Below are 27668 nucleotides of genomic sequence, written 5' to 3' on the forward strand. Positions count from 1 at the left end.
GGAAGCCCCAGGTATGTATACAGAGATCAGCCTGGAGGGGGCTGGAGGAAGCCCTGGATATGTATACAGTGATCAGCCTGGAGGTGGATGGAGGAAGTCCCAGGTATGTATATACTGATCAGCCTGGAGGGAGCTGGAGGAAGCCTCAGGTATGTATATAGTGATTAGCCTGGAGGAGGCTGGAGGAAGCCCCAAGTAAGTATTTAGAGATCAGCCTGGAGGAAGCCCCAGGTATGTATACAATGATCAGCCTGGAGGGGGCTGGAGGAAGCCCCTGGTATGTATAAAGTGATCAGCCTGGCGGTGGCTGGAGGAAGCCCCAGGTATGTATATAGTGATCAGCCTGGAGGTGGCTGGAGGAAGCCCCAGGTATGTATACAGTGATCAGCCTGGAGGTGGCTGGAGGAAGCCCCAGGTATGGATACAGTGATCAGCCTGGAAGGGGCTGGAGGAAGCCCCAGGTATGTATATAGTGATTAGCCTGGAGGAGGCTGGTGGAAGCCTGAGGTATGTATACAGTGATCAGGCTGGAGGAAGCCCCAGGTAAGTATATAGTGATCAGCCTGGAGGAAGCCCCAGGTAAGTATATAGTGATCAGCCTGGAGGAAGCCCCGGGTATGTATCATTTTTCCTTCATCCTTCATCACAGGTTTACGTTAATCACACAATACATAAATAAATATAAAGATATTTGGATATTAATGAATGACGATAATATAGAGAGAGATACAATGATAGAAAGAGAGATGGAGCCGAATCCCTTTATAATAAACTACAAACAAATATTATGATATATACACTGTACAGGACTCAAGGGCTGGCTCCTGGATGGTGTTATAATTTAAGTAGGCCTCAGTGATTTGGACTGAGTTAGTCAAAAAGGCTTGGGGTGCAGACCTGTCCTTTAAAGAGATTTTCTCTTAGAGGGAAGATCTACAGTTCTGACTGTCAGCAGAACTAGGACATAGGACAAGGGGCTCATAGAATATTAATCAAGTAGGTGGGTATTATGACACCACAAGGGGTCTGAGCCAATTGTAGGTTTTGGGGGGACGGCTCAGATGAGGTCACATTTAACTATTTCTGGTTTGTATAAAACCAACAGCCGGTTTACAGAGAGCCACTTTCTGTCCCTGTCACCGCTGGTCTTAATCTTTACTCATATATTTATTTATGTCTCGTTAGTTTATCTTGTATGCTGTATATACTTAGTTTAGACATAACTTAGTATAGAAAGAAGATAACCCGATTACCATTCATGAGGAATGTTAGTCAAGAGCTTGTAACGCAAATGGACTTAAAGAACAATTTTGTTATAAACTAAAGGTGGCCATACACTGGTCGATTTGCCATCAGATTCGACCAACAGATAGATCCCTCTCTGATCGAATCTGATCAGAGAGGGATCGTATGGCCACCTTACTGCAGATTGTGAATCGATTTGAGCCTGAAACCGATCACAATCTGTGGAGCTGCCGCTGCTGCCGCCCCCCCCCCCCCCTCACCTGTTCCGGCCGGCGCGAGTCCCCTGGTCCCCGCTGTTCTTCTCCGCTCCAAGCTCCAGACCGTTCCTGCAGCTACTGAACTTCCTGTCCAGGGGAAGTTTAAACAGTAGAGGGCGCTCTACTGTTTAAACTTCCTGCCGGGACAGAAAGTTCTGTGTAGCTGCAGCCGGTCCGGAACCCAGCGCGGAAAGAAGACCAGGGGACTCGCGCCGGCCGGAACAGGTAATGTATACCCGCTATATTGCGTTGGTCGTCGGGCATTCGAACGCCGCTATCGACGCACTACCGACTCGCCGGCGATCGAGAAAAATCTTCCACACGGATGGATCGACGGGAGCAATTGATTTCGGATGGAAATCGATCGTTCTGTCAGCGGTGTGCTCGGCGATTTCACTGCCGATTCAATCACTGTGATCGAAACGGCCGTATATCGGTGGGAAAATTGTTAGGTGTATGAGCCCCTTAAGCCTTTTCCTATCTGCTGTCACTTTTTAATAGTGGCACAGACTAACCAGCAAGCTCATGGTGACCCAGAACTCATTGGAGTGTGTAAGGGACTACAATGGTCCTAAAACATCTTAGTAAGGGGGCTTTTAGGACCATTGTAGTCCCTTACACACTCCAATGAGTTCTGGGTCACCATGAGCTTGCTGGTTAGTCTGTGCCTCTCGGATTCACAAGCCCTACTCCATAGAGCCAAATTAATCCATGCCATGCACTGATGAGGATCAAACAATCCGAAACAGTCTGTATGCATGTTGGATTATTATGGCTCTGTACAAATTAACAGGCTGACACATTATTGCATTCCAGCGGTTCTGGAGGTGTGTTTAGCTTCTAAGGGTACAATGGTTAATTTGCATATATTCAGCAGTGGTGCTCTGGGAGACATCTCAAGCTCACTCCAACCTGAATTATCGCAAATTCTTTCTGTTTTAGGAAAGCAAACCTTTGTTTTTCTTAACATCTTAGTAAGGGGGCTTTTAGGACCATTGTAGTCCCTTACACACTCCAATGAGTTCTGGGTCACCATGAGCTTGCTGGTTAGTCTGTACCTCTCGGTGTTACAAGCCCTACTGCATAGAGCCAAATTAATCCATGCCATGCACTGATGCGGATCAAACAATCCAAAACAGTCTGTATGCATGTTGGATTATTATGGCTCTGTACAAATAACAAGCTGACACATCATTGCATTCCAGCGATTCTGGAGGTGTGTTTAGCTTCTAAGGGTACAATGGTTAATTTGCATATTTTCAGCGTGATGCACTGGGAGACATCTCAAGCTCACTCCAACCTGATTTATCGCAAATTCTTTCTGTTTTAGGTAAGCAAACTTTTGGGTTTTTTTTAATAGTGGAGACAGGGAATATTCTATAAGGCTCTAACTACTTATTTAGGACGAAGAAACGTTGATTCGTCACACATGCCTTTTGTTTTGTTGTTGCAGCCGCAGTGCATCCAGAAAAATTAGGCAGGCATGTACACCCACCAGAAACATTATTATAGCGGCCGCTGCTGGCAGCGGCCTTAAAAATTCAGGAATCCGCCTAGAGTCCTGGACCCTGTTGGTGGTGGCGGAGAAGGCAGTCAAGCGGCCTGCAGGCAGAGATGCTGTGTGGGGAGCGACTTAGTCTTGGGGCAGGCAGTCACATGGCGTGCGGGCAGAGATGCTGTGTGTGGGGACTGACTTAGTCTTCGGACAGGCCTGACCGTGCTTTGCAGACCAGGCATCCGTGGTCAGATGGACCCTTAACCCAATGCTGTGTGCCAGAGATGACACCACTTGCCTTTCAACATCACGGTACAGTTTGGGTATCACATTTTTTGAGAAATAATTGCGGCCTGGTATCTTCCACTGCGGTGTGTGGCTTTGCTTTTGTGTGCTGCTTTTCCTCAGGTGGTCATCCCATTGCAGTTTGTGCTTTGTCATCATGTGCCTTCGTAAGGTAGTTGTCCATACGCGGGTCTTGGTCTTTCCGCGGCTCAATTTTTGCTGGCAGGGAGTACAGATGGCATTGCTCTCATCTGAGGCAGACACACAAAAACATTTCAATACCGCTGAGCCCTGGGATGATGGCACTTTGGTGGTGGTGGCCGACTGAGTGTTAAGTGCGGTGCCAGAATCAGAGCAGGAGGAGGAAGATATGTCACGCTTCCGTGCAGAAGCTGAGGAAGATGAGGTGTTCTGTGTTAAATATTCAAATACGTCCTGACAATCTTGGGGGTTGATGGCATGTGCCTTCTGAACACTGTACTTCGGTCCAGGGCCACACGATATCACGACAGCACTACCTCGAACAGACCTGCCGGGTGGCCTGCCTCTGCCTGTTTTGCCCATATTGAAGTGAAAGGTATGCACTGACTTGACTAATACAATGTGCAGTCACACAGGTACAGTGAACAGGTATGCAGTGACTGGTATCAATTCAATGTGCAGCTGTCACACACACAGGTACCGTGAATAGGTATGCAGTGACTGCTATATAATATAACACTGTGTGCTGACACGCAGGTGAACTGAACAGGTATGCAGTGACTAGTATTACAAATGTGCAGCTGTCACACACACAGGTACCGTGAACAGGTATGCAGTGACTGCTATATAATTTAACACTGCATGCTGTCACGCAGGTGCACTGAACAGGTATGCAGTGACTGGTATGAATACAATGTGCAGCTGTCACACACACAGGTACCGTGAACAGGTATGCACAGTCGGACTGGTATTACAAATGTGCAGCTGTCACACACGTGCAGTGAAAAGGTAGTCAGTCACTGAATGTGCTGGGCCTTGCACAGTATAGGAATCAGCAAGGGCCAGCTGTGACTGACTGACAGGGCTGTATATGCAACTGTCAGTGGGCCACACACACAAAAAAAAAAAAACAGATCACAAGAACAACATTAGCTCTCAAAAGAGCTGTTGAGGGGTGCTTTTTAGCAATAAGTATCAGCAAGGAGCAAGCTAAAAAACAAGAGCCTAAGTTTTCCCTATGTCTATGCAGCAACCTCTCCCTTCTTTAATTACTGCAGCCACACCGAGTGAGATAATGGCCGACGGAGCTGCCTTATATAAGGGTGTGTGTGTGTGTGTGTGTGGGGGGGGGGGGGGGTTCCAGGAGGGAGTGTAGCCTGATTGGCTGCCCTGTGTCTGCTGACTGTGATGTAGAGGGTCAAAGTTGAGCCCAATGATGTAGTATAGGGGGCGAGTTGATCGCATAAAGTTCACGGTTCACCACGAATGCGAACCATCAAAGTTTGCGCGAGTAAGTTCGCTGTCAACCCGTTCAGGGCATCTCTATTCCTGGTTTTGGGAGCAGTCAGGCCAGGATAAGAGTGCTCTGTGAAGGGGGTGTGGTTGCTAGAGTATGCAGCAGGTGAGCTGCTAGCTGGATGGAAGCTTAGTGAACACCAGGATTGCTGTGGTTTGTGTTTTACCTAAAGACCTGTTTTACAAAGTTGGATTGTTCAGAAACAGTGGACTTTTCATGGACTGTGGACTCTTCCAACAGGCTGAAGTAAGCCCAAAACACATTTAAGTTTTGTTTGCTGAGAATAAAGCATATTTGTTCATTTGTTTGTTGCTGAGTCCTTAATAAACTGGACTTTTATTTACGTTACTGTCTCTAGCTGTGATAATCACCCAGAGCTACCCCCGAAACATCACAACACACATATTGTTTGTTCTTTTCCTTGGTTAAATGTGTGTATGCATGTAATTCTGTACTATATACATACAGGGGCTGGACAAATCAATGGAAACACCTTAAAAATCAACAAAATATATTCTAATATGGTGTAGGTCCACCTTTTGCGGCAATTACAGCTTCAATTCTACAAGGTATTGTTTCATACAAATTGTGAATTGTTTCCAAAGGAATTTTAGCCCATTCTTCAGTTAAAACACCCTCCAGTTCTTTTAGAGACGATGGCGGCGGCAATCGACCTTCTTACTTGAATCTCTAAAAACCACCATAAATGCTGAATAATGTTGAGGTCTGGGGATTGTGGTGGCCAGATGAGATGCTCAACTTCATTAGAATGTTCCTCGCGCCATTCTAACAATTCTAGATGTATGGATTGAGGCATTATCATCCTGAAAGATGGCATTCCCCTCGGCTGTTAATTATTCCATGAACGGAAATCATTAACCCGGCGGATTTGCCAGAAATAGCACCCCAGATCATCACAGAAACCCCGCCATGTTTTACGGTTGGGAGAAAACAGTCTGGAAGAAATGCTTCTTTCGGCTGTCTCCAAACCTACACTCGGCCGGAGGACGGAAATAAAGGTAAACGATGATTCGTCAGAGAAAATCACATTTTTCCACTGCTCGAGGGACCAATTCTGTTGGTTTCTACACCACTCTAAATGATTTGAAACATTTGTCTTTGAGAGCAGAGGTTTTCTAATTGCAGTTCTTCTGTGGAATCCAGATTTGTGCAGCTCCCGACGAACAGTTTTTGTGGAAACTGGGTTCTGTAGGTGTTCATTCAGCTCTGCAGTGATTTTAGGAGCCGTGGTCTTGTGAGCTTTTCTAACAATTCGATTTAGAGTCCGATGGTCTCTCTCAGACAACTTCGACTTTCCGCCACAACTGTGCTTTGCTGAGGACGTTTTTCCTTCTCTTTCAAAGGCAGTCATTACTTTTGAGACAGTACCTCTTGAAATGCCAAGCATTCGGGCAGTTTCTGTTACAGTAGCACCTGCCATACGAGCACCGACAATCTGGCCTTTTTGAAAGTCTGAGAGATCTGCCATTTTTATAAATTAAACAATTATTTTAATTAAACTTATCAAACAACAAAAATAATAAAAAAAATGTAACATGTGTCAAGTTTTGATTGTTTAAAACATGTTCAAAGGTTATGATGCCAAAATGTAAGGTGTTTCCATTATTTTGTCCAACCCCTGTACATATACATCGATCACAGGCTAATTAACACCAAAAATACATAATAAATCCTGATGACTCACCTGTTCTGCCCTCTATAACATTGTCCTCCGTCTTATATGTCCTCATCATGTCACGTTCCTCCATAGACTGCTGATCACTCCTCACATACGTCTCTTCTTCTTCCTCTTTACTTGTCCTCATCATGTCACCCTCCTCCCTAGACTGCTGATCACTCCTCACATACGTCTCTTCTTCTTCCTCTTTACTTGTCCTCATCATGTCACCCTCCTCCATAGACTGCTGATCACTCCTCACATACGTCTCTTCTTCTTCCTCTTTACTTGTCCTCATCATGTCACCCTCCTCCATAGACTGTTGATCACTCCTCACATACGTCTCTTCTTCTTCCTCTTTACTTGTCCTCATCATGTCACCCTCCTCCATAGACTGCTGATCACTCCTCATGTATGTCTCTTCTTCTTCCTCTTTAATTGTCCTCATTTTGTCACCCTTCTCCATAGACTGCTGATCACTCCTCACGTATGTCTCTTCTTCCTCTTTAATAGTCCTCATCATGTCACCGTCCTCCATAGACTGCTGATCACTCCTCATGTATGTCTCTTCTTCTTCCTCTTTATTTGTCCCCATCATGTCACCCTCCTCCATAGACTGCTGATCACTCCTCACATACGTATCTTCTTCTTCCTCTTTAATTGTCCTCATCATGTCTCCCTCCTCCATAGACTGCTGATCACTCCTCACATAAGTCTCTTCTTCTTCCTCTTTACTTGTCCTCATAATGTCTCCCTGCTCCATAGACTGCTGATCACTCCTCACATACGTCTCTTCTTCTTCCTCTTTAATTGTCCTCATCATGTCACCTTCCCCCATAGACTGCTGATCACTCCTCACATATGTCTCTTCTTCTTCCTCTTCTTTATTTGTCCTCATCATGTCACCCTCCTCCATGGACTGCTGATCACTCCTCACATACGTCTCTTCTTCTTCCACTTTACTTGTCCTCATCATATCACCCTCCTCCATAGACTGCTGATCACTCCTCACATACGTCTCTTCTTCTTCCTCTTTACTTGTCCTCATTATGTCACCCTCCTCCATAGACTTCTGATCACTCCTCACATATGTCTCTTCTTCCTCCTCTTTAATTTTCACCATCATGACCCCCTCCTCCATAGACTGCTGATCACTCCTCACATACGTCTCTTCTTCTTCCTCTTTAACCACACCTACATGTATCATTTCTCCATCCTAAGTTAAAAAAATGAGAGTTAAATTAAATAGTGGACACAGATAACAGCGTGTGAAAAATGATAATATAATACAGTTTGGAGTCTCTGGGAACCCTCAGTCCCACCTACCTGATAATGGTGGGAGATGGTGTGACCTTCCTGTGGACAATCCCGGGAATAAAGAGGACCTGTACATCTCTCTAGAGGGTTTCTGTTACTGGATACATCTGTAGGAAACACACACACTGACTGAATACATAGGGCTTGATTCACAAAGCGGTGCAAAGTGTTTGCACGCCAGTGAAAAGCCCCTTATCACGCTTAAACTCACTTTAGGCATGATAAGAAGCAACTCGCGCGAATTCCCCGCTTCGCGCGAAGCTCCCATTAAACCCTATGGGACTTTGCGCGCGCGCGTACGCGCGGAAACTTCGCGCGAGTTAGAGCAAAAATCGGTGATAACTCAGTGGTGCAAAGGTTATCACGCCTAAAGTCTTTTAGGCGTGATAACTGAGTTATCACCGCTTTGTGAATCAAGCCCATTGTCTCTATGTGATTATCAGATGATGGGGGATCTAGGTGGGCAATCCTGGGGATAAAGAGGACCTGTACATCTCTCTAGAGGGTTTCTGTTACTGGATACATCTGTAGGAAACACACACACTGACTGAATACATTATCTCTATGTGTTTATCAGATGATGGAGGATCTAGGACTAGGTGGACAATCCTAGGAATAAAGAGGACCTGTACATGTCTCTGGTGGGTTTCTGTTACTGGATAGATCTGTAGGAAACACACACACTGACTGAATACATTGTCTCTATGTGATTATCAGATGATGGGGGATCTAGGTGGGCAATCCTGGGAATAAAGAGGACCTGTACATCTCTCTGGTGGGTTTCTGTTACTGGATACATCTGTAGGAAACACACACACTGACTGAATACATCCCCTCTATGTGTTTATCAGATGATGGGGGATCTAGGTGGGCAATCCTGGGAATAAAGAGGACCTGTACATCTCTCTGGTGGGTTTCTGTTACTGGATACATCTGTAGGAAACACACACACTGACTGAATACATTGTCTCTATGTTATTATCAGATGATGGGGGATCTAGGTGGACAATCCTGGGAATAAAGAGGACCTGTACATCTCTCTGGTGGGTTTCTGTTACTGGATAGATCTGTAGGAAACACACACACTGACTGAATACATTGTCTCTACGTGATTATCAGATGATGGGGGATCTAGGTGGGCAATCCTGGGAATAAAGAGGACCTGTACATCTCTCTGGTGGGGATCTGTTACTGGATACATCTGTAGGAAACACACACACTGACTGAATACATTGTCTCTATGTGATTATCAGATGATGGGGGATCTAGGTGGGCAATCCTGGGGATAAAGAGGACCTGTACATCTCTCTAGAGGGTTTCTGTTACTGGATACATCTGTAGGAAACACACACACTGACTGAATACATTATCTCTATGTGTTTATCAGATGATGGAGGATCTAGGACTAGGTGGACAATCCTAGGAATAAAGAGGACCTGTACATGTCTCTGGTGGGTTTCTGTTACTGGATAGATCTGTAGGAAACACACACACTGACTGAATACATTGTCTCCATGTGATTATCAGATGATGGGGGATCTAGGTGGGCAATCCAGGGAATAAAGAGGACCTGTACATCTCTCTGGTGGGTTTCTGTTACTGGATACATCTGTAGGAAACACACACACTGACTGAATACATTGTCTCTATGTTATTATCAGATGATGGGGGATCTAGGTGGACAGTCCTGGGAATAAAGAGGACCTGTACATTTCTCTGGTGGGTTTCTGTTACTGGATAGATCTGTAGGAAACACACACACTGACTGAATACATTGTCTCTATGTGATTATCAGATGATGGGGGATCTAGGTGGGCAATCCAGGGAATAAAGAGGACCTGTACATCTCTCTGGTGGGTTTCTGTTACTGGATACATCTGTAGGAAACACACACACTGACTGAATACATTGTCTCTATGTGATTATCAGATGATGGGGGATCTAGGTGGGCAATCCTGGGAATAAAGAGGACCTGTACATCTCTCTGGTGGGTTTCTGTTACTGGATACATCTGTAGGAAACACACACACTGACTGAATACATCCCCTCTATGTGTTTATCAGATGATGGGGATCTAGGTGGACAATCCTAGGAATAAAGAGGACCTGTACATCTCTCTGGTGGGTTTCTGTTACTGGATACATCTGTAGGAAACACACACACTGACTGAATACATTGTCTCTATGTTATTATCAGATGATGGGGGATCTAGGTGGACAATCCTGGGAATAAAGAGGACCTGTACATCTCTCTGGTGGGTTTCTGTTACTGGATAGATCTGTAGGAAACACACACACTGACTGAATACATTGTCTCTACGTGATTATCAGATGATGGGGGATCTAGGTGGGCAATCCTGGGAATAAAGAGGACCTGTACATCTCTCTGGTGGGGATCTGTTACTGGATACATCTGTAGGAAACACACACACTGACTGAATACATTGTCTCTATGTGATTATCAGATGATGGGGGATCTAGGTGGGCAATCCTGGGAATAAAGAGGACCTGTACATCTCTCTGGTGGGTTTCTGTTACTGGATACATCTGTAGGAAACACACACACTGACTGAATACATCCCCTCTATGTGTTTATCAGATGATGGGGGATCTAGGTGGGCAATCCTGGGAATAAAGAGGACCTGTACATCTCTCTGGTGGGTTTCTGTTACTGGATACATCTGTAGGAAACACACACACTGACTGAATACATTGTCTCTATGTTATTATCAGATGATGGGGGATCTAGGTGGACAATCCTGGGAATAAAGAGGACCTGTACATCTCTCTGGTGGGTTTCTGTTACTGGATACATCTGTAGGAAACACACACACTGACTGAATACATTGTCTCTATGTTATTATCAGATGATGGGGGATCTAGGTGGACAATCCTGGGAATAAAGAGGACCTGTACATCTCTCTGGTGGGTTTCTGTTACTGGATAGATCTGTAGGAAACACACACACTGACTGAATACATTGTCTCTATGTGATTATCAGATGATGGGGGATCTAGGTGGGCAATCCTGGGAATAAAGAGGACCTGTACATCTCTCTGGTGGGGATCTGTTACTGGATACATCTGTAGGAAACACACACACTGACTGAATACATTGTCTCTATGTGATTATCAGATGATGGGGGATCTAGGTGGGCAATCCTGGGAATAAAGAGGACCTGTACATCTCTCTGGTGGGTTTCTGTTACTGGATACATCTGTAGGAAACACACACACTGACTGAATACATCCCCTCTATGTGTTTATCAGATGATGGGGGATCTAGGTGGGCAATCCTGGGAATAAAGAGGACCTGTACATCTCTCTGGTGGGTTTCTGTTACTGGATACATCTGTAGGAAACACACACACTGACTGAATACATTGTCTCTATGTTATTATCAGATGATGGGGGATCTAGGTGGACAATCCTGGGAATAAAGAGGACCTGTACATCTCTCTGGTGGGTTTCTGTTACTGGATACATCTGTAGGAAACACACACACTGACTGAATACATTGTCTCTATGTGATTATCAGATGATGGGGGATCTAGGTGGACCCCAAGTACTGCTCTCTCCTTTACAAGAAATGAAAGTATCCTCTTACCCGGTGATGTGAGGGGCGGCTGACTCTCCATCATGGCGTCCTTGTAGAGGTCCTGGTGTCCTATATGCTGCCCTTGGTCCATGGGGAGATAATTAGTGACAATGTGACAAGTTATGGAGGATTAGGGCTTCACAAGAGGGATGAGATATCAGAAATCCTGTGAAATATCTTCAGCTATCTTGTTATGTCCTCTGCTGCCAGTTCCAGCAATGGCTGCCCTCTACTTCCTCCCACATCACCTCTACCACCCAACTTCCTGTCTGTGCCAAACAGCATTTCCTGTTACCCTGGTAGTGAGATTGCCATCTTGTGGTCATCATGAGAACTGCAGCTTGTTGTAATATTTCATAGAGTAGTGAAGTACAGAAGAGCATAATCTTGTTAACCATCTTGTTGCCATAATAAAATTACTGTCACATCCATTGTTATTTCCTATTTGGTTCATTTGGCATATATTAGTAACGTGTATTATAGCTTGTATTACTGTGTGGAGGCATTTGTCAATGACCCCATTAAATCACAATAACATCACACTTAGGGGACAAGGAGAGAGAAAGAAGAAGGAATGAAGAATGCATAGGTGAATGGAGCTCCAGACCAACTCCCCCCCCCACACACACACACACACACTGTACACACACATACACACTACAAACACACACACACACACACACACACACACACACACACACTGTACACACACACACACACTGTACACACACACACACTGTACACACACACACCCACACGCACACACTGTACACACACACTGTACACACACACACACTACAAACACACACACACTGTACACACACACACACACACACACACACACACACACACACACACACACACACACACACACACTGTACACACACACACACACTGTACACACACACACACTGTACACACACACACCCACACGCACACACTGTACACACACACTGTACACACACACACACACACTACAAACACACACACACACACACACACACACACACACACACACACTGTACACATACACACTACAAACACACACACACTACAAACACACACACACACACACTGTACACACACACACACTGTACACACACATACACACTACAAACACACACACACACACACACACTACAAACACACACACACACACACACACACACACACTACAAACACACACACACACACACACTGTACACATACACACTACAGACACACACACACACACACACTACAAACACACACACACACTGTACACACACACAAAGACACAGACACACACACACACGCACACACACACACACACACACACACACACACACACACACACACACACACACACACACACACACACACACACACACTGTACACACATACACACTACAAACACACACACACTGTACACACACTGTACACACACACACTGTACACACACATACACACTACAAACACTGTACACACACTGTACACACACACACACACACACACACTGTACATACACACTACAAACACACACACACACACATACACACTACAAACACACACACACACACACACACACACACACACACACACACACACTGTACACACACACACACACACTGAACATACACACTACAAACACACACACACACACACTACACACACACTGTATACACACACACTACACATCCACACCCACTGTACACTCTACACCCACACACACACACACACACACACTGTACACACTACACACACTATATACACACACATACACTGCACGCACACACACACACACACTGTATACACACACACTGTACACACTACACACACACACACACACACACACACACACACACACACATTGTGCACATACACGGTATACACACACACACACTACACACCACACACACTAAACACAGGCACACACACACACCACACACACACACACTGTACACACACACTCTACACACACAAACTACACACACTGTACACACACACTACACACAGGCATACACACACACTGTACACACTACACACACTATATACACACACATACACTGCACACACACACACACACTGTACACACACACACACACACTGTACACACACACACACACACTGTACATACACCCCCACTTTACACACACACACTGTACACACACTCACTGTATACACACACACTGTACACACTACACACACACACACACACACATACACGGTATACACACATACACACACACTACACACCACACACACTAAACACAGGCACACACACACACACACACTGTACACACACACTGTACACACACAAACTACACACACTGTACACACAAACTACACACACTGTACACACACACTACACACAGGCATACACACACACTGTACGCACACATTGTACACACTCTACACATTACACACAGGCACACATACACTGTACACAGACACTATACACACAGACACTGCACACAGACAGGTCTGGGACGGAGGATCATCATCGCTGACATTGGTAGAAGCAGCAGTGGGCGTGGAATGCGGGACCCACAGCCTGCTGCTTCATCTTCTGCCGCTACCACCAGCCGCTAGTGATGTCGCGAACCTCCGATTTTCGGTTCGCGGAAAAGTTCGTGAACCGCAATAGACTTCAATGGGGAGGCGAACTTGGAAAACTAGAAACACTTATGCTGGCCACAAAAGTGATGGAAAAGATGTTTCAAGGGGTCTAACACCTGGAGGGGGGCATGGCGGAGTGGGATACATGCCAAAAGTCCCGGGGAAAAATCTGGATTTGACGCAAAGCAGCGTTTTAAGGGCAGAAATGACATTGAATGCTAAATTGCAGGCCTAACGTGCTTTAAAACATCTTGCATGTGTATACATCAATCAGGGAGTGTAATTAGAGTTCTGCTTCACACTGACACACCAAACTCACTGTGTAATGCAGCGCAAACAGCTGTTTGTGTAGTGACGGCCGTGCTGGACTGGTGCGCACCGTGGCGAGAGTGTAGGCCGTGGCGGGTTTCAAGCCCATATGGTCGCCGGGCTGTGGTAGCTCAATGATAGAACAACAGTGACTGTCCAGCTGATCAAATTTGGTCTGACCACAATGAAGCAACGACCTTATTATCTTCTTGTATGTAGGTAGGCATAGGTAGGTGTCCCAGTAGTTAGCTAGGCATAGGTAGGAGTCCCAGTATAGGTAGGTAGGCATAGGTAGGAGTCCCAGTATAGGTAGGTAGGCATAGGTAGGTGTCCCAGTAGTTAGCGAGGCATAGGTAGGAGTCCCAGTATAGGTAGGTAGGCATGGGTAGGTCCTCTAGTATAGGTAGGTAGGTAGGTGTCCCCGTATAGGTAAGTAGGTGCCCCAGTAGTTAGGTAGGCATAGGTAGGAGTCCCAGTATAGGTAGGTAGGCATAGGTAGGAGTCCCAGTATAGGTAGGTAGGCATAGGTAGGTCCCCTAGTATAGGTAGGTAGGTAGGTGTCCCCGTATAGGTAAGTAGGTGCCCCAGTAGTTAGGTAGGCATAGGTAGGTGTCCCAGTATAGATAGTTAGGCAGGGCCTGGCTGGCACAGTAATAACAATTACCAAGGTCCAGATGCAACAGATAGGGCTGTATAATGTCAGTGTCAGTGAGCAACACACACAAAAAAAAACACATCAGGAAAACATTAGCTCTCAAAAGAGCTGTTGAGGGGTGCTATTTTAGCAATAACAATCAGCCAGGAGCAAGCCAAGAGCCTAACTAATCTTTCCCTAGGAGAAAAAATCTGCAGCAGCTCTCCCTAGTCTGTCTATTTGCAGCAGGCACACGAGTGAGTGTAATGGCCGCTGCAACCTGCCTTATATAAGGGGGGGTGGGGCTCCAGGGCTTAGTGTAGCCTGAATGGCTACAATGTGCCTGCTGACTGTGATGCAGAGGGTCAAAGTTGACCCTCATAGTGGATTATGGGGTGAATCGAACTTCCGCAAAGGTTCGCCTGGTCAAGGCAAACGCGAACCACCAAAGTTCGCCTGGGACCGTTCGCCGGCGAACCGTTCACTACATCTCTACCAGCCGCACCACTTAACCCCAGGCCCCAACCACCGCAGGGAGAAAAAAAGCAGCAGCAGCCCAATCAGGGCATGAGGAAAAATTAAAATCCCCAATCTGGCAGTTTTTTGATCTGCCGTCAGTGGACAGCAAGTTTGTGACTTGTAACAAGTGCCAGGTGAAGCTGAGCAGAGATTGCAACCCCTCCAACTACGGCACCTCCAGCTTCATCAACCACCTGGCCAACAAACATCATCACGAGCATGAGGAGTTCAAGAGGCTGAAGGAAGCTGGTGCTGGCATGGTTCCGACCAAAAGCACCACCAGAACCCCCTTTGCCACTCCTGCCGACACTGAGGCCTGTTCAGGCAGCCAGTCCTCCTCAGTGGTCTCCTCTGCTCCCTCCTCGGCTTCCCGTGCAACCAAAAAACGCCAACAGACCCTTTTTAGCGAGTTCTTTGTGGTCAGGGCTCAGCCTCCCAGCAGCCGTTGCATCCACCTGCTGAACAGCTTGCTTACACGAGTCATGTCCTCCCAGCCCCTCCCGTACTCCTTTGTGCAGGAGGGGAGCCAGATGTGTGCGCTCCTGCAGTGCGCAGCGCCGGATTGGCCAATACCCAGCCGGCACTACTTCTCACGCACGGCCATCCCAGCACTGCACCGCTTCACGATGGCCAACGTGGAGCGTGGGCTGGATCATGCGGTGGGTGAGCAGGTCCATGTTACCACAGACTCATGGTCTACCTTTCATTCATCGTGCACTGGGTCAGTTTGGTGGAAGGGGGTGAGGAGGGGACAGCAGCACCATCAAGCCAGTGGGTGGTGTCACCCCGCAGCAGGGTCAGGGGAAGTGCAGGAGGTTCCTCTGGTCCGGTTCCACCCTCCGGCAAATCTGCCGCCGCAAACGCCCCCGCCTCAGCAGCAGTCATCTTGAATGCAGAGTGGGAAAAATGCAGCTGGTGTGCTTGGTGCTGGCACCCTTCCTAGAAGCCACCAACATGGTCAGCTGGGACCATGCATCGCTGTGTGAGTGGGTGACCATGGTGTGCATGCTGGAGAAGGCCCTTGATGCTCTGCTGGAAGTGGGAGAGGCAGCCTTGATCCAGCAGGAGCAGCAGCAGCAACCTTCACAGTCCACCTCTGTGCGTCAGGAGGAGGAGGTTGAGGACTTTGAGTTGGAGGACTTGGAGGAATTGGAGGTTCCTGACCTTGAAGATGAGGGGGCACGGCCGAGTGCAGCTGCAGTGGTGCGGGGGTGGAGAGAGCAGGGGGAGGCTCAGGAATCAGAGGAGGACAGCACTGGGGGTGAAGACGAGTATGTTTCAGCAGAGATGGCATCCCTGTTCCCCATGGCAACACACATGCTGCAGTGCCTGTGCACTGACCCAAGGGTCAAGCAGATGCATGCTCGGGAGGACATGTGGATCACCCTGATGCTGGACCCACGGCTGAAGGGGAAGCTGCAACAGTTCCTGCCTGCAGGAGGAGACCCTGTGCACCGAATGAGGGACTTGCAGCGGTCCCTGGTTTGGCCCTTGGAGGAAGCCTTCCCCCAGACTTCCCCCTCCTTCAGTCACAGTCCAGCCAGCACAGCAGCAGGTGCCTGCATTCATCAGCAGCAAGCGCCCATCAAACCTGCTGTCTCTCACAAAGGCGCTCTACACCACGCCAGTACCGCTGCTGACTGAGGAGGTGCCTGCAGCAGCATGTGGCTATCCAAGCCAGAACCAGCGTCTGACCCGGATGGTGGCAGACTACATGGGGTCCTACAGCGGGCTTGAGAGTGACACCCCTGTGGACCCCTTGGATTACTGGGTCAAGCACCTGGATATTTGGATCGAGCTGGAAGTCCTTCCTTTCCCCCCTTCCAGCATGCTGTCCAAAAGGTGCTTCAGTGCGGCCGGAGGCGTGGTCACCGAGAAGCGCTATTGTCTGTCCACCCAGTCTGCGGAAAGAGTAACATTTCTCAAAATAAACCAGGCTTGGGTGGTTGGTGAATTCCAGGCCCCTGTTGTTGGCAAGAGGGGGAAATGAGGTGGCTGAAAATCACTATGCCTGCCTTTACCCTTTACCACCACAACCTCCAGGCTCCATCTTGAGTTATAAGCCTGGTTCAAAATTGTTTTACAGCCATGCTACCAACACACTAGTGGCCATGGTGAACTATGTAAACTAACACAATTGCTGTGTCATTTTTTTGGATGTGTCTGTGCTGTCTGAGTTGTGGGGAGGCCCCAACTGCGGCAGTACGACGGCTTCCTGGAACCTCTCCTAATGTTTTACTGTGCCGTGATACCAACACACTAAGTGCCATGGTGAACTATGTAAACACAATTGCTGTGTAATTTATTTGGAGGTGTCTGAGCTGAAAACTGTCATGTCCCAGATGTGAGGTTGGACTTTGGTTTGGACACAAAATGGCTTAAATTCATCAAAGGCTGTTCGATAACAAAATCCCAGTCCATAAAATACCACATTCGGTATTTTACACTTCACTGTGCTAATTCATCAATATTTTCACATGTGAGGTAGATGTTCCTTAAGTTACCGAACTACTACGGCTTGGATAACAGCAGAGCAGCTGGAGCAGCTTGGAGTGTCTCTGTGTTTTTACAAGCTGCAGAGGCAATTACAATAGAAGGCATCCTGACATCCCTTTAGATGTAAACATTTGTTACATTCACTGTTATTTATACTGCCTCTGCTGCTCTGAATCTGTCCATCAGTCTTTCTTAACATTTTATTTAATTGCCACAACTTAGATGAACTTCCCGGAGACATTACAAATGCCATGCTTGGTGATTTCACCACTAGCAACTTTGCTTTTTAAACAGGGTCTGAAAGGGTTACACCACCGAAGGGAACCTGGAAAATCTGTTTTGTCCCTTCTCTCTGCTCACTGCCTGGGGGGTCTGGAAGCTTGTGTGAAGAAGCCTGTGTGACCTATCAGCACCTATCAGCGGCACTTGCAGGAGAACAGGGGCTGTTTCTATTGGCTGCCTGCTCCTGCTAATCATGAAAACATTCACACAGAAGGCTTTGGAAGCCTGTAACGACAGGGGAGAGCTGGAGATAAACACCGAATGAGCTAGCGAATGTGGTAACCTTGATGAATTGACATTTACTGACATTTGCTGACATGTGTTGAGCACAAGTCGGTAATTTATCTCATTGCTCTGTCATTTCAGCTTAAGTGCTCCGTAAAGTCAGCTATTTTCAGCATTACCGAATGTGCTAATGCTTGATGAATTGAAGCCAATGTGGGCTGCACGACCGCTGTCTGGAACCTACTCCTGATGTTAATTTACAGCCTTTGTTTTGTATTTTTAACTCCCCAACATAATAAATTAGTTTCCCTTTAAAAAAAAAAACATGATGCGACATGCATCATTTACCTCAAACAAAAAATGTTTTGGAAGCTATTTATAGGCCACTTCTGGTTGGACTGAGGCCCAAATCTCTCGCATCCTGATCACCCAATCCTGCAGAACTGGGAAGGATGAGGAAGAAGAGGGGACAAAGGATCTCCCAAAAACCACTTGGAATGGAGACATTTTAGAAAAGGCATTCACTAAATTACTGTGAGAAAACTCAGCAAAGGGCAAAAACTGAACCCAATCTTCCTGGGACTCAGACACATAACACCTCAGAAACTGTTCAAGAGACTGATTAGTTCTTTCCGTCTGGCCATTTGTCAGAGGATGGAATCCAGAGGAAAAGGATAAGGACATACCCAGAAGTGCACAGAAGTTTTTCCAGAATTAGGACACAAATTGCACCCCTCTGTCGGATACAATATTTTCTGGAATGCCATGCAAATGAAAAATATTTTCAATAAACAAACCAGCCAATTCTTTAGCAGAAGGTAATTTCTCTAGTGGTACGAAATGTGCCATTTTACTGAACCTATCCACAATAACCCAGATAACCATTTTCCCCTGGGATGCAGGAAGATCTACAATGAAGTCCATTGAGATGTGCGTCCAGGGAGAACTGGGAACTGGCAAAGGTTGTAGCGTACCAGCAGGAGCATTCCTGGTCGCCTTACTTCTGGCACACATAGTGCATGCTGCCACTAATTCCTTACAATCAGTACGGATGGAAGGCCACCAGAAATGTCGCTGGAGTAACTCCAAGGTTCTGGTCACACCTGGATGACCAGCTACCTTACTGCAATGGCATTGCTTTAGTACAGATAGTCATAGATGCAAAGGGACAAAGGCTCAGAAGGTTTCCCCGACGGGGCCTCTGCTTGAAATTGAGCCAGAGATTCTAATAAATCAGCTGACAATTCGGTTGCACTAATGACAATATGCTCAGGAAGTATGTTAGAAGGAGTAACAGGTAGTGACTCAACAGGATCAAAACATCTGGATAATGCATCTGCCTTTATGTTCTTGCTCCCAGGTTTATATGTTATGATAAACCTGAACCGGGAAAAGAATAAAGCCCAGCGAGCCTGCCTGGGGTTTAGTCTCTTAGCTCCTTCTATATACTCCAGATTCTTGTGGTCTGTGTACACAGTAATATTGTGTTCTGCCCCATCCAACCAATGCCTCCATTCCTCGAATGCCATCTTAACCGCCAGCAAATCTCTATTACCAATGTCATAATTTTTCTCTGCCGAACTGAATTTACGTTAAAAGAACGCACAGGGGTGCAAGCGTTCTGGTTGACCGGAGTATTGGGATAGGACGGCACCTACCCCTATCTCTGAGGCATCAACCTCTACAATAAAGGGTCGGAGGACATCGGCATGCATAAGGATGGGGGCAGAACAAAAGGCCTCTGATGGTCTGAAAGGCCTGAGACGCCTCAACAGACCAGTTAGAAGGGTCGGCTCCTTTTTTGGTCATGTTGGTTAAAGGAGCTATGATGGTAGAAAAGTTGCGAATGAATTTGCGATAATAATTTGCGAAACCAATAAACCTCTGCAAGGGTTTCAGACCTAGAGGTTGAGGCCATTCCAACACTGCATCAACCTTTTTCTTGTCCATAGACAAACCAGAATCTGAGATAATGGGCTCGATTCAGTAAACCGTGCTAAGTGTTAGCACGCCTGTGAAAAGCCCTATATCACTCCTAAAGTTAGTTTAGGCATGATAAATTCACATCTAAAGACTTTAGGCGTGATAACTAGGGTGCTAACTGGGTTAGCACCCTTTACTAAATTCACATCGTGCGCACAGTCCCATGCGCAAAACTTTGCGTGCGCACCGCGAAAACAGCACACTCGATGCGCCTACAAGGTTGCATTGGGTGTGACCTTAATGTCGCACCATGTGCCGTTAAAGTCGCACGCAATGCGACCTTATAGGTGCATCAACAGCGCACCGTTTTCGTCGCACCGCGATGCGACATTTCGTGCACACCGCACTGTGGGCACGCAAAGTTTTCAGTGTGGGACTTTGCGTGCGATGTAAATTTAGTAAACGGTGCTGACCCAGTTAGCACCCTAGTTATCACGCCCAAAGTCTTTAGACGTGCTAACTGGGTTAGCACCGTTTACTGAATCAAGCCCAATATATCCCAGAAAAGGAATTTCTCTGACCTCGAAAACACACTTCTCAATCTTAGCATGAAGTGCGTTTTCTCTTAATTTCTGTAAAACAAATTTAACATGTTGCCAATGTGCATCAATATTCTTGGAAAAAAATAAGAATATCGTCTAAATAAACGATAACAAATCTGCCTAGTACATCCCTAAAAATCTCGTTCACAAAATCCTGAAACACAGCAGGTGCATTGCATAACCCAAAGGGCATCACCAGGTACTCATAGTGACCATATTGTGTGTTGAAAGCGGTCTTCCATTCATCCCCCTGTCTGATTAGGTTATAAGCCCCTCTGAGGTCTAATTTGGAGAATATCTGTGCCCCAGTGACTTGTGAGAACAAATCCTCGATAAGCGGTAGAGGATATTTGTTCTTTGATGTTATTTAGACCTCTATAATCAATGCATGGTCTAAGACTACCATGCTTCTTCTGAACAAAGAAAAACCCTGCTCCGGCCAGAGAACTAGAAGGGCGGATGAAACCCTTCTCTAAATTTTCTTTGATGTACTTCTTCATAGCTTTTTTTCTCAGGAAAAGACAGGGAGTAGATATGACCTCTAGGAGGCATAGTACCTGGTCTTAAATTGATGGGGCAATCAAAGGGACGATGCAGAGGCAATTTATCCGCTGATTGTGGAGAGAACACATCACGAAACTGTACATACTGCTTAGATACTCCCTCTACAGACAAACTCAAAGAATGTACAGGCAATTTTTTTAAACAGTTCTTGAGACAAAATGGAGACCAAGACGTGAGTTGCCCTGTGCTCCAGTCAAACTGAGAAGAATGTATATCAAAAGTCTGGGGTGATTGTAGATCACCTAGGGGTACACCCCTGACAGACCTAGGAGGAGAAGTTTCCCGACTTCTTAACACAATTTTGTACCACGTGCCCTTTTCCCCACAATAAAGACACAACCCCTTCTGTCTTCTTCTCTGTCTCTCAAGCTCAGACAACTTAGTGTGACCCAGTTGCTTGGGTTCATCAGAGTGCGTAACAGGGCTGGAAGTTAGCACGGAGGAAAAGGTAAAAATGACCGAGACCGGCTCTGGTGATGATAACGGATTCTGCGGTCAATTTTAATACCCAAGGAAATGGCTTCCTCCAGTGTGCGGGGTTCAGGGTGACCAATCAGGACTTCCGACACTCTATCAGACAACGCCAATAAAAATTGATCCTTGAGGACAAAATTTTCCCACCTAGAGGCACTAGCCCACTTACAAAATTCCGCAGCATAATCCTCCGCAGAACTATGTCCCTGATGGAGATTGCGAATTTTGCGTATAGCAGTGGCAGCTGTATCTGGATCGTCATAAATAATAGCCATGGTATCAAAGAAATAATTGACAGAATTCAAAGCCTCGTGATTAGGTGGTAAATTGTAGGCCCAAGTTTGGGAATCACCCTGCAAGAGTGTTTTAACCAGGGTGACCCTCTGATGCTCATTGCCGGAAGAAATAGGACTCACTTCAAAGTAAGATAGACAGCGACTCCTGAAATTGCGGAAATCGCTTCTGTCAGGAACCGGCCCGCGGCACGCCTGCGTATACGGTTCCCGACTGCGGGTTTGATCAGATTAAGCGGGGAACAGCCTTATTTAAGCTACAAACAAGGCTGGAACCCCTCAAACACTTCCCACTGCCACCACTAGCGTTGCTAGACACGTCCCCTCAGCTGTCGAGGGCTAAACACGCAATCTGCGTTTTCATATTTGGGTCAGCTTTGCGCTTAGGCTGAATACGAGAACGCCACGCACCCACACATACAGTTGTACAGTAACACAGCACAATCAGACAATGATTTGTAATGCAAGTTACACTGTCGTGCAGCAAACCACTAACAGTCGTTCCGAACGATACTGTTAGCTACTCGCACTGGCGTATCGTACGTTGGGTCAGCTGCGCGCTTTAGGCCAACGTATGACAAACGCCCCCACACACAATGCAATTACAATTTCATACGGTAGTGTTGCTCAAGCGTACAATTAGGCATGAACTTATACACAGCTATACTGCAGTCTCTTCTAGGCTATGAGTGTTAGTTTAGTACAGCAGAAGTCAAGCTTATTAAATAATGATTTAATATTCCATAAAAACAAAGAACAATGCAGAACTTAATATATACAAAAGATTACAAAAAGACAAAGTAAAAATGTTACAAGTTAAAAGTTACAAAAATAAGAGGTTACAAAGATACACACAAAGCGATTTTGCTTACCAAATAAACGGGGAAATAAACGTACCAGCGTATCGATCTGGCGTTGTTGCGGGGGGTACGCACTTCTGGTCAGGAACCAGGTTAGTTCTAGCCGTGTGAGCTACCTCCAAGAACTACAAGTTGTTACTATCCTAGCTGCGGTTTTATACTATGAAATACGCCTGGAGGCTGCAGCTTCCTTGGGGAGGGGAGGAACTAGTTTTTAATTAAATCTCAGACATAAATGGGATTTCCAGAGATCCCCATACATGAAAAGATTTCCTTAGTCCAAGTTACAGGTGACAACCCCATTGTTGACAGTACTTCCTAGCTGATCAAAGATAAGGAGTTTGCACCTCCACCAATAATTCAATTTCCACAGGTAGAAAATGGTATCAAAAGGACTTCACCCCTTCAATAATTTCACGTAGGCTGTCAAATACATTTCAAACCTTCAGGTGTCAGCTTCCCCCTGCCCCCAAGACTCTAGCAGGCTTGCCTTGTATAATGGGACAATGGCTGACACCAGACTCAAAAGCCATGCCGACCAGCCTATTCTTCCTCAATTGGCAGCTAATTAGCAGTCGACACAGTTTCCCCTGCTGGACAATGGGGCAGAGGTAATGGACATCTACATACCGAATTACATTAGACTTCAGTTTACTCTGGCCAGGTGACCAATTACTCCCAAGCTCAATACACATCTGAGGTTTTACCCAGTAGACAGAAACAGGATAGAAATATGTTCTGTTATTATCATTAACAGCATCAGCACCCCAATATATCACCACAGCTTCTATGTCCGGAAAATATCTCTGGCAATGGCATTTTAGGCTCAGATACTGGGTGAGCCGGTGGAGCAGTTTAAACTTGCTGCTGCGGCTTCAGTCCGAGAACAGCCTGGGACAAACTGTCCAACTGTTGCTGTTGGTTGGTTACTGTACTGCTTAAGTTACCAACCGCCAGCGTGAGAGCTTGCACTTGTTTGCAAAGCTCTTCCATATCGATATGGGTCTGCTCTAATGTAACGATCTGCTAGTGTGTGTGTAGGCACTAGCAGACAGACAATATCAGACTTTCCCTGAAAGGGTAAAGTCTTACAGGCAGAAACAGTGGAAGGCAGTACAAACACTAAATACAGATATCAGAATGGTCAGATAAATCGAGTCGGCAATAGATCAGATTGGTCAGGTACAAAATCGGCAGGCAATATCTTAAGTGAGTAATCAGGCAGAGGTCAGCAACAGGTCAGATAGGCAAAGGTACAGAATCGGCAGGCTAAATCTAAGTGAGTAATCAGGCAGAGGTTGGCAACAGGTCAGATAGGCAAAGGTACAGAATCGGCAGGCTAAATCTAAGTGAGTAATCAGGCAGAGGTCGGTAACAGATCAGATTGGCAAAGGTACAAAATCGGCAGGCAAAGAGTAGTCAGAGAAACAGGCAGAAGTCAAACACGGGTATAATCAATATATATAATAAGCTGAGCTAGTATGGAATCCCCGGGGTCCTGCCGGTTCCAGCCACACACGGAACTGACAAAGGTCTGAAGCCTTCACTGCGAAGTGTTAGCTAGAGCAGACAGTGAGCAAGTGTCAGAACAGAGCTTAAGAAGCCTGGGTAAGCAGGAGACCACGCCCCCAAGCCGCTAGGCCAATCAGGAACCGGAGGTGGAGCCATGCGTGTCAGCTGACAGGTGGTCAGCTGACATGCTTCCTTAGAGCATTAGAGGAGCGACGCTGCCAGTGCATGCGTCCACCCTCATTTGATGTCTGAGTATCAGGCGGCCGGATTCCTGCAGGCACGCTGCTGACACCGTCCCTATCAATGATGCCAGCCGCACAGGAAGTCCCAGATGCGCTGCCAGCAGGGGCAGCAGAGACTGACATGGTAAGCACAGAATTACTGACAATATCTTCCTCCTCCTGCTCTGATTCTGGCACCCCACTTAACACTCAGTCTGCAGCCACCACCAAAGTGCCATCATCCCAGGGCTCAGCGGTGTGGAAATGTTTGTGTGTGTCTGCCTCAGATGAGAGCAACGCCATCTGTACTCTCTGCCACCAAAAATTGAGCCGTGGAAAGACCAAGACCCGCGTAGAGACAACTTCCTTACGAAGGCACATGATTACAAAGCACAAACTGTAATGGGATGACCACCTGAGGAAAAGCAGCACACAAAAGCCACACACCGCAGTGGAAGATACCAGGCCGCAATTATTTTTCAAAAAAGGTGATACCCAAACTGTATCGTGAAAGGCAAGTGGTGTCATCTCTGGCACACAGCGTTGGGGCAAGGGTCCATCTGACCATGTGGTCTGCAAAGCACGGTCAGGCCTGCCCGAAGACTAAGTCAGTCCCCACACACAGCATCTCTGCCCGCACGCCGTGTGGCTGCCTGCCCCAAGACTAAGTCGCTCCCCACACAGCATCTCTGCCTGCACGCCGTGTGACTGCCTGCCCCAAGACTAAGTCAGTCCCCACACACAGCATCTCTGCCCGCACGCCGTGTGGCTGCCTGCCCCAAGACTAAGTCGCTCCACACACAGCATCTCTGCCTGCAAGCCGCTTGACTGCCTTCTCCGCCACCACCAACAGGGTCCAGGACTCCAGGCGGATTGCTGAATTTTTAAGGCCGCTGCAAGCTGCAACAACAAATGAAAAGACATGTACATGTGCCCATTCCCCTTCGTGATCATTACCGTGCCGCGGTAAAGGGGCTTGTGTATCACAATGAAGCAATGACCGACGGCTATAGGAGTGTCTCGGGGGGGGGGGGGGGGACCCAAGATAATTAGGTCGTTGCTTCATTGTGGACAGGCCAAATTTGATAAGCTGGACAGTCACTGTTCTATCATTGAGCTACCACAGCCCGGCGACCATATGGGCTTGAAAACTGCTATCGCCTGCACTCTGGCCACAGTGCGCACCAGTCCAGCAGGGCCGTCAGTACGCAAACAACTGTTCGCAGTGCGTTACACAGTGACGCACATCGCATGGAGTGAGCAATTGGGTGAGTAATTACACACTGACTGCTGCTCCAGCTCAGCAGGGGGCCCCAGGAGGGGGCCATAGGAGGGTGAGGGAGAATGATGTTAGCCCCCTCCTCACAGTGGCACCTATATCTGCTACCTCTACTGGAGCAATCTATACCTGCTACCTATACTTGGGGGCATTTATACCTGCTACCTGTACTGGGGGCATCTATACCTGCTACCTGTACTGGGGGCATCTATACCTGCTACCTATACTGGGGGCACCTATACCTGCTACCTGTACTGGGGGCATCTATACCTGCTACCTGTACTGGGGGCATCTATACCTGGCTACCTATACTGGGGGCACCTATACCTGCTACCTGTACTGGGGGCATCTATACCTGCTACCTGTACTGGGGGCATCTATACCTGCTACCTATACTGGGGACACCTATACCTGCTACCTATACTGGGGGCATTTATACCTTGCTACCTATACTGGGGGCACCTATACCTGCTTCCTACACTGGGGGGCATCTATACCTGCTACCTGTACTGGGGGCATCTATACCTGCTACATATACTGGGGGCATCTATACCTGCTACCTGTACTGGGGGCATCTATACCTGCTACCTATACTGGGGCATCTATACCTGCTACCTATACTGGGGACACCTATACCTGCTACCTATACTGGGGGCACCTATACCTGCTACCCATACTGGGGGCACCTATACCTTGATACCTATACTGGGGGCACCTATACCTGGATACCTATACTGGGGGCACCTATACCTGGTTACCTATACTGGGGGCACCTATAACTGGCTACCTATACTGGGGGCACCTATACCTGGTTACCTATACTGGGGGCATTTATACCTGCTACCTATACTGTGGACATCTATACCTGCTACCTATACTGGGGACATCTATACCTGCTACCTGTACTGGGGGCATCTATACCTGCTACCTATACTGGGGGCATCTATACCTGCTACCTCTACTGGGGACACCTATACCTGCTACCTATACTGGGGGCACCTATACCTGCTACCTATACTGGGGGCACCTATACCTGGATACCTATACTGGGGGCACCTATACCTGGATACCTATACTGGGGGCACCTATACCTGGTTACCTATACTGGGGGCACCTATAACTGGCTACCTATACTGGGGGCACGTATACCTGGTTACCTATACTGGGGGCACCTATACCTGGATACCTATACTGGGGGCACCTATACCTGGATACCTATACTGGGGGCACCTATACCTGGTTACCTATACTGGGGGCACCTATACCTGCTACCTATACTGGGGGCATTTATACCTGCTACCTATACTGGGGACATCTATACCTGCTACCTGTACTGGGGGCATCTATACCTGCTACCTATACTGGGGGCATCTATACCTGCTACCTCTACTGGAGCCATCTATACCTGCTACCTATACTTGGGGGCATTTATACCTTGCTACCTATACTGGGGGCACCTATACGTGCTACCTGTACTGGGGGCATCTATACCTGCTTCCTATACTG

General features: G+C 47.0%; 1 protein-coding gene across 1 annotated transcript in view; it reads right to left on the minus strand.

Annotated features, from left to right (window-relative positions):
* Positions 1–27668, minus strand: part of LOC137537304 (uncharacterized) — a 114400-nt gene that overhangs the window by 54506 nt on the left and 32226 nt on the right. Inside the window, exons 4-6 of the mRNA XM_068259380.1 lie at positions 11381–11447; positions 7785–7882; positions 6486–7674 (exon numbers count right to left, since the gene is read on the minus strand). Coding sequence (XP_068115481.1) covers positions 6486–7674; positions 7785–7882; positions 11381–11447 — 1354 coding nt within the window. The remainder of the gene's footprint in view (positions 1–6485; positions 7675–7784; positions 7883–11380; positions 11448–27668) is intronic.

The sequence above is a fragment of the Hyperolius riggenbachi genome, chromosome 10 (genome assembly GCF_040937935.1).
Source record: "Hyperolius riggenbachi isolate aHypRig1 chromosome 10, aHypRig1.pri, whole genome shotgun sequence".
Lineage (NCBI taxonomy): Eukaryota > Metazoa > Chordata > Amphibia > Anura > Hyperoliidae > Hyperolius > Hyperolius riggenbachi.